This window comes from Aotus nancymaae, unplaced genomic scaffold (genome assembly GCF_030222135.1).
Source record: "Aotus nancymaae isolate 86718 unplaced genomic scaffold, 86718_ANA_hifiasm-v0.15.2.pri h1tg000006l, whole genome shotgun sequence".
NCBI classification, from domain to species: Eukaryota; Metazoa; Chordata; class Mammalia; order Primates; family Aotidae; genus Aotus; species Aotus nancymaae.
The window spans coordinates 97560731-97573393 of record NW_026988417.1 but is presented as its reverse complement, the minus strand read 5'-3'; the positions used below and the strand labels follow the sequence as shown (position 1 = coordinate 97573393).

At 44.7% G+C, this 12663-nt stretch overlaps 1 protein-coding gene across 1 annotated transcript in view; it reads left to right on the top strand.

Annotated features, from left to right (window-relative positions):
- Positions 1 to 473: 473 nt before the first annotated feature.
- Positions 474 to 12663, top strand: part of STOX2 (storkhead box 2) — a 121013-nt gene continuing 108823 nt past the window's right edge. The window contains exon 1 of the mRNA XM_064369874.1: positions 474 to 639. Coding sequence (XP_064225944.1) covers positions 474 to 639 — 166 coding nt within the window. The remainder of the gene's footprint in view (positions 640 to 12663) is intronic.

The window sequence follows — 12663 nt, the reverse complement described above, 5'->3', positions numbered from 1 at the left end:
GGGGTCAGCCCCGGAGGCCTCGGCTGCCTCATTTGTTTGGGTCTTTTGTGCCGTGGCTCCCAGTTGGCTAAGCACTCTTGCGCTGAATCGGGCCATTGTCTGCGCTCCCATTGCCTTCACGCTGCCAGTCTCGGCGCCCCCACCCCGCCCGCCCCCTCCCCGCCTCCTCCCGGCCGGGGAGCCTCCTAACGTGCCTTTCCCCCCAGGAATCTGGAAGCTATAAGCCGGGCGGATTGCAAATGAAGTGTAATGCATTGTGGGACGTGTGTAAAATCGGAGCCTTCGCCGTGGGGGTGTGGGGGGGCGTGGGGAGGGCCGGACCCGCCGCTGGCGGTGTAGACGCCGACGAGGAGGGGCTGGGAAAATGTGCACAGAGTCCGCCCGGGTCGTGCCCGCCGTAGACTGATGAAGGAGCGCGCTGCGCCCCGGCGCTGAGGCCCCGAGGATCGGGGCGGCAGGTCGCCCTCCCCACCATGAAGAAGACCCGGAGCACAACCTTGCGGCGAGCCTGGCCTAGCTCGGATTTCTCGGACCGGGCCTCGGACCGCATGAGGTCCCGCAGCGAGAAGGACTACCGCCTGCACAAGCGCTTCCCCGCGGCCTTCGCGCCCCAGGCTTCGCGGGGCTACATGACATCAGGTTGGTTGGTGACCGCGTTTCTGCCCCCGGGCCGGGGGCGCTGGGCGGGCTCGGTACGCCACGGCCCGGGTGCTTGGAAGAGAGGTCGGGCAGTGATGGATGCGATAAGTTATGGGGAAAGCAGGAAAAAATTAGCTCCCATCCACCATTTTGTACCTCCGCAAGATCCACAGCAGGCCCTCTCAATATGGGGTTGGAGAGCTATTAGTTAGGTAAAACGAGGGAGTGGGGACGAGCCGGGCGTTTTGGCTGCAGGGAGATAAATGACTGGGATCCCTGGCGCTGCAGCCTCGTTGAGCTTTGTGGAGGATCCCGCGCCCAGGGCTGCCTGCGGTGCCAGGCTTGCGGGCTCCTGCATTGTGGCTGGTTATCTGAGTGGGTATTTCCAGCAGCCCCCTGCTCTCCAAAAGGGACAGGTTCCATGAGAGGTTCTGGATGGGCTGAGTCGGGAGAGTCTTGCAGACATCGCAGGCTCCTCTGATTTGCACGCAGAGAAGGGGTTGGAGCTCGCTGAATGCGTTCTGTGGGGGTAATGGTGCGGATGCCGATCGAATGCTCACATGATTCTATGTGGATTTAACATATGTTGCTTTGAATTAGGCTGTATGGGAAGAATGGAGGCTGTATCATGTATTTGCATGTCAGACGGGAAGGACAAACAAAATGGTAAATGGAAAAGGGGAGGCTTGCAAACAGATTTCCGCTTAAAATGCAGTGCTGTGAAAAGCCTTCCTGAAGGAGCCAGTTCTTTTTTTGGAAATTTAACGGGATGGCTTTGGTTTGATTTGGGAACCCAGGGATGAAATTCTTGAGGGAAATGCTGAAGGAGGAAAAGCCTCGAAACCTTGCGTTGCCTTCTCCTTACTTCTTAACTACTTGTATGTAATGATGTGTAAGGCATCGGGTTTTATTTAGTTTTCATTCAGAGGAAAAATTTGATTTTCTTCTAAGCACACTGTAATGGAAGAACCGAGATTTTATTTTAAGCCACATGCTGTAGCAAATCACCCTGAGCTCTGTCTTAACTGGGAAGATCGTTTTAAGCTTGTGGTTGGTACTTAGAGTCTCGCTTTACTATCTTTCTCCTAAAACAGCAAGGCCTTTTTCACTGGGGTCAGCATCTCATGCTTCAAAAATGCCTTGCGACCACATTTCCACGAACATAAAGCCTAAATAAAAGAACCATCTTTTTTATTGCAAAATCAGGCGACGTAAGGATGTTGTACTATTTTGGCAATAAGGCTTCCTTGATTTTCCCTTTCATGAAAAGCCAAATTTGTAAAGGAACTGACAACTACAGTTTATCCTTCAGTCATTTAAGTCACTGCTGTGGTTGCTATATTCTTCAGACTTGCGGCAGTAAATTTTGAAGCATACCTAAATCCAAACCTAACCTCAAAACACATATGTACATAAACCCATGTCAGATAATCCTTAGGGTTTGAATGTCTTCGTTCCACACTTCACAGTTCCCCTTTCTTATACCTCCTAAGGAACCAGTCCTGATACCAAGGGTGAAGCCATGCTAGGGCTGGTGGCGATCCTTTCTTCAACAAACCTGCAAGACTCTCCGTTTCATAATTTCAGGCACATTTCCGGGGAGCTAGTCTTTTTTTTTTTTTTTTTTTAATCTATCTTGGCATTACCTCATTATTACATTTTCATTCTTTGCAAAAGAACTTGTCTGCTGTTGCAGGTACTGCAAGGCATTTTTGAGGGCTTGAGGAAGAAGCTCTTAATTGTATCTGATTCCATTATTTCATTTCTTGAGCTGCAAATGGTAACATGGTCCTATGGTGATAATGGAGGATAACCTGTTTCAGGTTGGCGGTTTTCTGTTCAGATTCAGTGTTAGGATGCTGCCAAGAAACCTGAAGACTGAAAGATGGAAGAAAAGTGCTGTCATTCATTCAGCATTTTATGGAGTGCCCCCAAAGAGCAAAGTGCCTTGCTGGATTCTCATGGGGTTACAGGGCCGAATATAACATGGTTTTTGCCCAGGGAGGGAGGCTCATCATTTATTCTTGATTTTGAATGTTAGCTAATACATGGAATAAGAAGCAGGTGTTGCTGCTATGGAAGGAAATAGTAAACATGAAGACAAACACCTACAATGAACATTGGGAGAATAGGTGGAGTCTTTCTCAGGTGGAACTTTTTTGGGCATTGGATTGGGAAGGATGTATATCTTCATCTATTTCCTTTACAAATATGGCTCCTGTCAACATATGAGTATTGATAGAAATAGATGATATATTGAAACACTTGGAAATGATTTGTGAGATGTTCTCATCCTTTTAGGAAATGTAAAGGAAATTCACTTTTATCAAGTTACGGATACAGAGCCTTTGTCACATAAAATAGAGTAGAAAATGAAACCACTTAGAAACACATGAGGCCTTTCATATTTCTTCTTTCTGTTTGTCCAGCCATTTGGTTTAATTACTACTGGTTTTCTTATACTTTATTTTTAATAAAAAGCGTTTTTGTTGTGGGTAAATTACTTGGGTTCAAAGGACAAGATAAGCCTTTCAGACATGTAGTAAATGACTTAAAAAAACTTCAGTTAAGAGACTATCTTTAGACTCCCTCCTCCAACAAATATTCCTGAAAATTATAGGCAACAATCACTTAGTTTTAAACTTTAGGACATGAGAGAGCCTTGGGAATTTCAAGAAATAAATGTTAATCATTTCCCTTTTGATCTAGCATCTCATATCACACAGTAGGTGCTTCAAGCAGAATTGTAGACTTCTGTAATAGCTTTCTAATGAGACAGCACCATTTCAAACAGTCTTTTCTCCACTAATAAGTAATTACCAGTGTGAAATGTGATTTATAGTAATAGGCTTGACATTTAGCCTTGACCTTCCCTATACCTTCAGGATAAACTGCACTTAAGCTCAAGAGGTTAGAGCGGGCACCTATAAACTAGTGAGGTCTTGGGAAGGACAGTTAGAGAATTCTGAAACTTGTAAGTCTTGAAGACTATGTCTTCTATGACTGTTTAAGCTCCCAACTCATGCTACCAAATCTAAAGAAATCCTAAGAATTCATGAGCTTCCTAGCAACCGGTGAGTTCACAGGCCATGAGATGAGTTCATTGTTCATTTTGAATATTAATTTCCCAGTGGTGGTGTCTGGGCAGAAAGGGGAAGATCTTACCTTTTGTTCAAATCAAGATGAATAGTAAAAAGTACATGGCATCGTCTTAAGAAGAAAAGGGATTGGACCAAATGGATGTGGGGTGATTCTTGTGCATTTTCTAAAACTAGAAGTTATGATATTAATGAACTAGAGAAAAAAGTAAAATTCCCCACAAAGGAGTAAATCTGTATAATGAATGCTTAGTACTTTATATATGAAAACATGCTAATTTGTCTCTGTGAAATGATTTTCAAGGCCCCAAACCTTTTTGCTGATAGGATTTTCTCTGTTCGAATTATGCGAACTGTGATCTCTTCACACAAATGATGCTGTTGACTTTTAATTTTCTTTACTCTGCCATCCCCCAGCCCTGGGGCTGGGTGCCTCTTTATTTTCCATATATAATGCCACCAGAGTTTTGGGGATATTCTTGTTGATCAAGTACGGAAAGTAATTTTTTCACTATACAGCTTCTACAGAACATGATCCTTAAAAGCTTTGTTTATGAATGAGAAAGCAAAGTCCTGGCCCATTTTAGTTTGATACTTGTCATTTTCATAACATCTTTGAGGAGTAAAGCCTGCGTTTTTAATACTATGGTTTTAAAGGCGTTGAAAAGAAAGATGAAACAAAAGCCCTATACTGACATTGCAAGAAAATTGAAAGCAGTTTTTTCTGCTGGGGAAGCATGGCCAGCACGTCACCTTGATTAGTTTATTAGTTTTCATTTTATAGAAACTAATTCTGGGGCACATTTGACTGTGTGTTCCAGTTCCTCATGTTCTGTTATTTTAAGAGACATGAGGGTTTTCTGGGAGTGGAGGATGGACACTGGAGGTTCTAATCTGGGCCTGCGACGAACCAGCTGTGTCCCTGGCGAGTAATATGACCTCCCTCCATCTGTAACGAGTTCTCCACTTGCATGCTGCCATTACAGAATTGGGCTCCATAGTTGCTCTGCAATCAGCAAGTGCAAGACTTCTGAACACTTACACATATGTTGTTAAAACAAAACCTCTGCCCTCTTCTATTTTCTGGAGTCAGGTGCCTCCTGTATGTGGGAATAGTGCTCATTTTACAATACAATCCTATTTCCTACCATCCCGAAATGTTACATTAAATGCATGCATTTTAGGACTCGCCCTGGTGACCAGAGTAATGGGCGGTGGGGGGGGGGGGGAATAAATTAAGACCTGGCAAGTTATAATCATATGCAAGTTTTAATAAACAGCATCCTGTCACATCCCTTTCCTGCTTTGCAGAGATCCATTTTCAGCCCAGCCGCTCCAACTGTGTTTTAATTTGAAACTACCTATGTTGACTCCTTTCATCAGGCAAGTGGAAGTGAGGAATATTACACTTGGTGGTGAATGACTTTATTCTTTTATTTCCCTGGAGAACATGAGCGGGCTTACAAAAGGTCACCTCTCTTGGTATTTCAATATTTTTTACATTCTTTCCAATGTTTTTATTTGGGAAAAAAAAGGAATATGAGTATATTGTATAAAAACTTTAGCACTTCTGCACCTCCAGAGCAATTCTGGCCTTAAATACCCTACACCCGGAGGCTTAGGATGATTCAGACAATGGTATATTCTTTGGTACAGGATTGCTTATGCTGAGTGCAGGTTGTAACTAAAAGCAAAATCTGCCAGGACCCTTGCTAGTGGGTAATATGCTAACTTTTGAATTTAGGACGTGCTTTTGTAAATCAGTCGTAGAGAGTGTGTGCTGCCTAATCCATAAGGTATAAAGCAGAGGTTCTTCTAGTTTGTGAGAGTGTAGATAGTCTACTCCAAACTGACCGTAGCTGTAGTAACACAAGGAAGAAAGGACATGGGTAATTTTTTAAGTAGGGAGTAAACCCCTCCTGAGGTAGGAAAAGGCTAGTTTTCTTTAACATCAGCATGTGCAACCAGTCAGAAAATTATATTTATTCCTCTCACTTAAATATTTTTCAAACCTGTCTCTTCCTCTTCATCTCTATTACTGAGCTCTTCTGTTCTGTTACAATATCTTCCAGACAGACCTCTCTTCCAGTTCCATCCCTCCTCCATATGTCCCCAGAGGGCTTTTATGGTTTTGTTTTGGTTTTGTTATTTTAAAATCTCTCCTAAAGCAAAATCAGTCATGTTGCTTCCCTTCCCAGTGTTTCTCAGGCCTATGGATGAAACCATAGCCCAAGGTACATCACAGTCTGACCTCCCTGGCTTTTTCTCCCTCTTCTCTTTCTCCCCTGTTCCCCTCACCTGGTGCTCTGGGGTCTGGGAGCTCTTTACCTGTGGCAGGGCCTGTCGCCTTGTGTCCCTGTTGTAGTTTATGTGACTTTGCCCAGAATGCGTTCTCCAGGCTTACAGGTCTGATAGAATCCTCTTTAGCCTTCCAGAAGCAACTCCTATGCCCCCTTCTCTTGCATCGTGTCTCAGGTCCTTTCTAGAGTGAATGACTCCCAGCACGTTTGATTTGTACCTGTGTTACAGCAACACAGTCACGTTGTGCCGCACCACAAGTTTACCTGTGTGCGTCTCCAGTCTGGACGATGAAATCCTCACTGATGGTAGCTGCCTTATTCACATCTCTGTTTTGCCAGCAACCACAGAGCTTGGCATGTATTAGGCACACAGTAAATGTGTATGGGATGAGTGACTAAAACTTGACTTCTTAGAAAGTTGAATGAAGTCTTGAAGTCCTAAGGTGACTCACCTTTTTGTAACTTTTTTAAGTTTACAAGTATGTATCCTAAGATACTACTTTTTAAGGATCTCCCATTGTGTTTGGTACACAGGACCAGCAAGCTATGAGTGGATGATTAGAAAGTACTAAATAACACGATAGAATCAAGAGTCAAGTTGGCGTGGTTGACGTGGTTGCTGCAAGTGGAACTGGAGTTCAGAGGAAAAAACGATGTTGCTTAGCAAAGGCTGCCTGGAGGGAGGACTTACTTGGGTCTTGATAAGTGGGTAGATTTGAAGAGATGGAAAAGGAGAAGGATTTGGGGAAGGTGGAGGAAGCGGTACAAACCAAGACACGAAGCTGGAAATGAAAATGGGTGTGTGAAATTTGTCTCGCTGTAACTCTGAGATGTAACTGGAAATAATGTGTGGGATCTTGAAATCTGGGCAGACTCTGAGTTTATGGGATAGGCAATCGCTTTGTGATTTGGGGAGAGAAATGATGAAAGGAGCCTTTTAAAAGAGGTGTCAGATAGTGGCTTGTGGGATAAATGCATGCTGGGAACGTCTAGAGCCTGGGAGACCAGTGGGGAGGTGTTTGGGGCTCGGTGTGGTGCTCAAGCAGTAAGACGACAGCCATAGAACAGCATGGACTCACCTCAAAATCTTGAGGGTGCTGTGCTAATAATGCACTGCTAGGCGTTATTAGCATACCACCCTCAAGATTTAAAAAACATGTCCACCTACCACCTGCACTGTTACCTATTTACTACTTCTCTTTAACTTGGTATACTTTTGTATTTAAGTGAATTAAAGAGAACATTTTGCATTTGCTATGAAATTATAGGTTTCCCATGATCATTATGTTTTTTTTAATCTCTACTAAAATGAATAATTATTTCAGTAAAAAATATTCAACTAGGTACTGCCCAAAAGGAAACCATGGACCTGAGTCCTGCTCAAAAGGAACCCAAGTACCTGAGTGGTACTCACACCATAGAGTGAAAATCCTGAGTGGGCCAAGGAAGGAGGGATGGAACAAGGTAGAAAGGGATGAGGAGGAAAGGGAAAATCTGGGAGAACAATGGAACGGGCTGTTCTTTGTAAGCAGTTGGATTTAAGAGGTGAAAGAAAATAAAGGGGAACATGGCGAAACCCCGTCTCTACAAAAATTACAAAACTAAGCCGCGCTTGATGGCATGTGCCTGTAGTCTCAGCTACTCGGGAGGCTGAGTGGGAGGATCACCTAAGTCTGGGGAGGCTGAGGCCGCAGTGAGCCGAGATTGCGCCACGGCACTCCTGCCTGGGCGACAGAATGAGACTCTGTCTCATAAAAATATAAATACACGGTGGCTCACGCCTGTAATCCCAGCACTTTGGGAGGCCGAGGTGGGTGGATCACGAGGTCAAGAGCTCGAGACCATCCTGGTCAACATGGTGAAACCCCGTCTCTACTAAAAATGCAAAAAAATTAGCTGGGCATGGTGGCGCGCGCCTGTAATCCCAGCTACTCAGGAGGCTGAGGCAGGAGAATTGCCTGAACCCAGGAGACGGAGGTTGCGGTGAGCCGAGATCACACCATTGCACTCCAGCCTCGGTAACAAGAGCAAAACTCTGTATCAAAAAAATAAAAATACAAATACAAAAGGTGGATCTGATTTTGTTGTTGTTGGAAGAATGCGGTAAATGACCAGGAACTTGCAGAAAGTGAGTGGAGGATGAGTTCCATTTTGGGCTAATGGTTTGGTGTTCTGAGCACAGAGGGCTTTTAGGTGTACGGGCGAACAATAAAGGCATGTAGGTTGGAGATCGTTTATGCAGCAGCGTTCGTTGCGAACACGAGAACAGCTTGGCTTTCTGTGCTTTGTGTTCCCCTTCTTGGAGGGGAGCAGATGACTGCTTTTTATTTCCCACAGAAGGAGGTTCAACTGGATTCCATTAACTCAGAGCCCTCCTTGAGTTTCTACAACCTGGAAACTCAGGTTAGGATTGCTTGGAGATTGTCCGCTTCCCTGTTCCTGAAAGTAAAGTGCCCTTTAACTCTTAGATTTGTTTCATGAGTGTTTCATTTATTCAGAAGCCATTGCCTTGTTGATAGAAGGGATATGCTTTTGGTATCTACAGTCAGGTCTGAAAAGAGAGCTGTGCAAGTAGCAGCACAAAAGACGAGGCCAGCTATGTAAATAATGTGTATTTCAAACATCTGTCATATACCTATTCTGTTGAAAAATTATGGCTTAGGTAACTCATACACACAGTCAAAGTCTCCATTTATCTTTCTACTTTAATCCATGATGGCCCCTCTAGGCCAAGTTTTCTCTTTTTGAAGATAAAAGAGAGAGAGTTGGCAGACGCCTGTGGGCAGCAGAGGTAGCAGGACTATTGCCTACCTTATCCCTCTGATGGCCATAGTTTCGGAGGGAGGAGCCATCCTCTGCAATTAACACTGTCTCCTCACCCTTACTACAGATTCCTGTCTGGTTGGTTCCCCTAAGAGAGCTAATAGGCCATTTATTGCTTTCGGCATATCCAGCTTTTGCTTTGAAATTGTCTCATTATTAGATGAAATGCGGGCCCCCATAGTGATTGTGGTGCGTGGGGTATTTGTCTTTTTTTTTCTCTTTGGCTGCCCAGTATCTGAACCTCTTTTCGATGCCTGTGTCATTCCCTGTTGTTATGAGTCAAATGTGTTTGCCCAGAAGACATGTTCAAGTCTTAACCGCGATACCTGCGTATGACTGTATTTGGAAATCAGGTCATAGTGGCTGTAACCAAGCTCCGATGCTGCAGTACTGGAATAGGTTGAGCCCTAAATCCACATGACTGGTGTTCTTAGAAGAAAAGAGGCCGGGTGCGGTGGCTCACGCCTGTAATCCTAGCACTTTGGAAGGCTGAGGTGGGCAGATTGCTGGAGCTCCGGAGTTCAAGACCAGCCTGGGCAACACGGTGAAACCCCGTTTCTACTAAAATGAAAAAAGTTAGCTCAGTGTGTCAGCGTGCACTGAGGCAGGAGAATTGCTTGAACCTGGGAGATGGAGGTTGCAGTGAGCTGAGATTGCGACATTGCACTCCAGCCTAGGTGACAGAGTGAGACTCCATTTCAAAAAAAAAATAAAAGAAGAAGAAGAGACACAGACACAGGTGAGAATACCATGTGACGAGAGAGGCAGAGATGGGAGTGATGTGTCTACAAACCAGGGAAGGCCCAGGACTGCCAGCCACCACCAGAGGCTGGGAGAGAGGCATGGGATGGCTTCACCCTCAGCTCCCCCAAAAAGCAATCCTACTGGTGCTACTTCCAGCGTTCAGAGCTGGGAAAGCACACATTTCTGTTGCTTTGATCCATCTGTTGTGTGGCGCTCGTTCCAGCAGTCCCAGGACCCTAGCCCACCACCTCTGAGCCTTGGTGGAAGGCAATGCCCGCATTCTCTGTGTACATGCTGAAATCACCATGTAGCTACTTTCCTGGACTTCCTTACATGGAGGGCAGGGGCTAGAGCCCTGGGTTTCACCCACTGCATATTCCCTTCCCAACTTCTGATCTGAGGCTAGTAGGGTAAGATGATGGGGACTGTGAGACAGAGTCCCCAGACGTGGCATTGTAGCATGATGGTGTCCTGAGGCCAGTGGTGGCAGTCAGCAGGTGGTGTCCCATGTGGCCTTGCCAGTGGTGCCAGCTGCAGGTTTGTGCTTGGTGGTGGCTGCAGAGGTGTCCTTACTGAAGCAGCTCTGGCTGCGAGTTTCAAGCCTGGGTCTCCAGCCCTCCCTGGAATCCTTGAGTTACCCAGTGTATTCTACTATATTCTTTTTCCCGAGAGGCTGTGTAGCATAGTGATTTAGAGCAGAGATGCGGACCTCATGGCTTGGCTTCATAGTTCAGTGTTACCATCACTAGCTGGGTAAACTTGGAAACATTACCTATTTTCTCAGGACCTTGGCTTCCTTACTTGCAACATGAGAATAATAATGGTACCTACCCATTGGGCTCTGGGTGAATTCGTATGCATAAAGCACATAGAACCAAGCTTGGTGCAATGGAAACATTAAATCCCTATGACTGATTTTTGCCCTATGACTGTTAATTGTCAAAACGGCAATGACATTTGCACCAACCTAATATTAAAAGAGCCAGCATTGGTTTCTGTCATATAAAACTGAGAATCCCATCAGACACATATATACAATCACAACAGGATCTCAATCGTTGTCACTTCAAGGTATTGATATAAAGACTGACTTGCACATAACCTACACGAAGACGTACAGTTGAGTTTTACTTTGCAGCCATGTCACCTTCCTCTCGGGACCTTCCCAGAGCCCTTTTGTTTTCCCCTTTCCAGTAATGCCCTCTTCTCCTCTACTTCCCATCTACCTCCTCCTAGCATTTAGAACTTAGTTCCTTAAGGAAACCTGCCGGAGTGGGGCTGAGCTGCTCCTTCTCTGCGCTCTGGCAGCACTTCTTGCACGCCTCTAAAATAATCGACGAATCTGTCATTTTCTTGTCTGACCCTCCATCTAGACTAGAAGCTCTTTCAGGTCACTGGTAGGCTCTGACTTGGCTTTGTACTCCCAGTGTCTAGTGAGCGCCGGATGTGTAGCAGGAACGCAGCAGTTTAAATGCATAGATACGGGGATGCATGGTCTTGCTGGCATTCCCAGTGGCTTCAGTGGACTCTGTATTTCACGTCTTCTCTAACCAGATGCATGGTTGGTGCCTGGGGTTGATGAGAAGAAGCCACCAGGGTCACGGTGGTGGATCAGTCACCTTGACACACTTACACTGGCCCAAGAGGACAAACTGAAGGAAACCGGGGTAGCTTAGCTAACCACCAGATTATAGAGAGGTGACCTTCAGTCTCAGGATTTTTAAACATTCCGGCATGGATCTTTGGTGAAATTATAAAACAATGTCTTCTGAATTCACCAAAAGTCTATGATAAAACTTCCGTTTAGAGTAGATGCTAGAGCTTGTGATTAGAATGGGGCATTCTGTTAACCTAGTGAACTCTTGGGTTTTTATTTCCATTGGTTTTCAAATAACTGAAAGAATTATTTGGACATATTTTCCCCACACTTGCAAACTGGCTGTTTATAGTGTAGACAATGGGCAGATGTGGATAACTTTTGAACTGTGCTTTTAAAAAGACTGTTTAGGCCGAGCTTGGTGGCTCACGCCTCTAATGCCAGCACTTTGGGAGGCAGAGGTGGGTGGTTCATGAGGTCAGGTGTTCAAGACCAGCCTGCCCAACATGGTCAAATCCTGTCTCTACTAAAAACTACAAAAATTAGCCAGGTGCAGTGGCAGACACCAGTAATCCTGGCTACTCAAGAGGCTGAGGCAGGATAATCACTTGAACCCAGGTGGCAGAGGTTGCAGTGAGCCGAGATTGCGCCACTGCATTCCAGCCTGGGTGACAGAGTGAGACTCCGTCTCAAAAAAAAAAAAAAAAGACCGTTCAGCCAGAGAGTGAACAAGCCCAAAGAGCAGAACAGTGAAGATGGCCTTAATGTCAAGTGGATTTTTCCTTATTTGTGATAGTAGCCTCTGTCTTATATTCTTCAAAAGCCTTTATGCAGTAAGGCAGCACAGTGACTTAGGGCTTTGAAATCAGACATTCATACATTGGTGCTGGCACCTGCTTGCTGGCTGTGAAATTCTAACAATTGATGTTATCAGTCTATCCTCCGTTTTCTTATCTTTAAGATGAGGATAAAATAATATCTAATTTACAGTTGTTATGTGGATTAAATGAGCAAATGCATACAAAATAATTAGCATAGTGCCTGACACCCAGTAAAAACCTAATACATCTTTTCTACTATATGATTATTTCTTTTGGAACATAACTGTGCAGGATTGACTAGTTTCTAAGTGTTTTTCACTTGAGGATGCAGACAGAGCCAGCAGGCAACTCGTCTAGTGCCGCATAGAGTTAAAAGCAGCTTTAAATGGGATTTTTAGCCTAATATTTGGTACTCATTTATCAGAAATCAGATATTCCATTTCTTACTGATTTTGGTATGTGCTGTGCTAAGGAAATCCACAGAATTATTCATTCATCTAAGTGGGCTCATTTGTCCTTGAACTTCCAACTTAGGAAAAAGGGTAGAGAATCACTATGCAGTCAGTATAGACAGCGTCCCTGTGGAATATAACTCTAAGAGAACTTGGCTTTACTCAAAATCAGGTAAACTGTGCCCGATG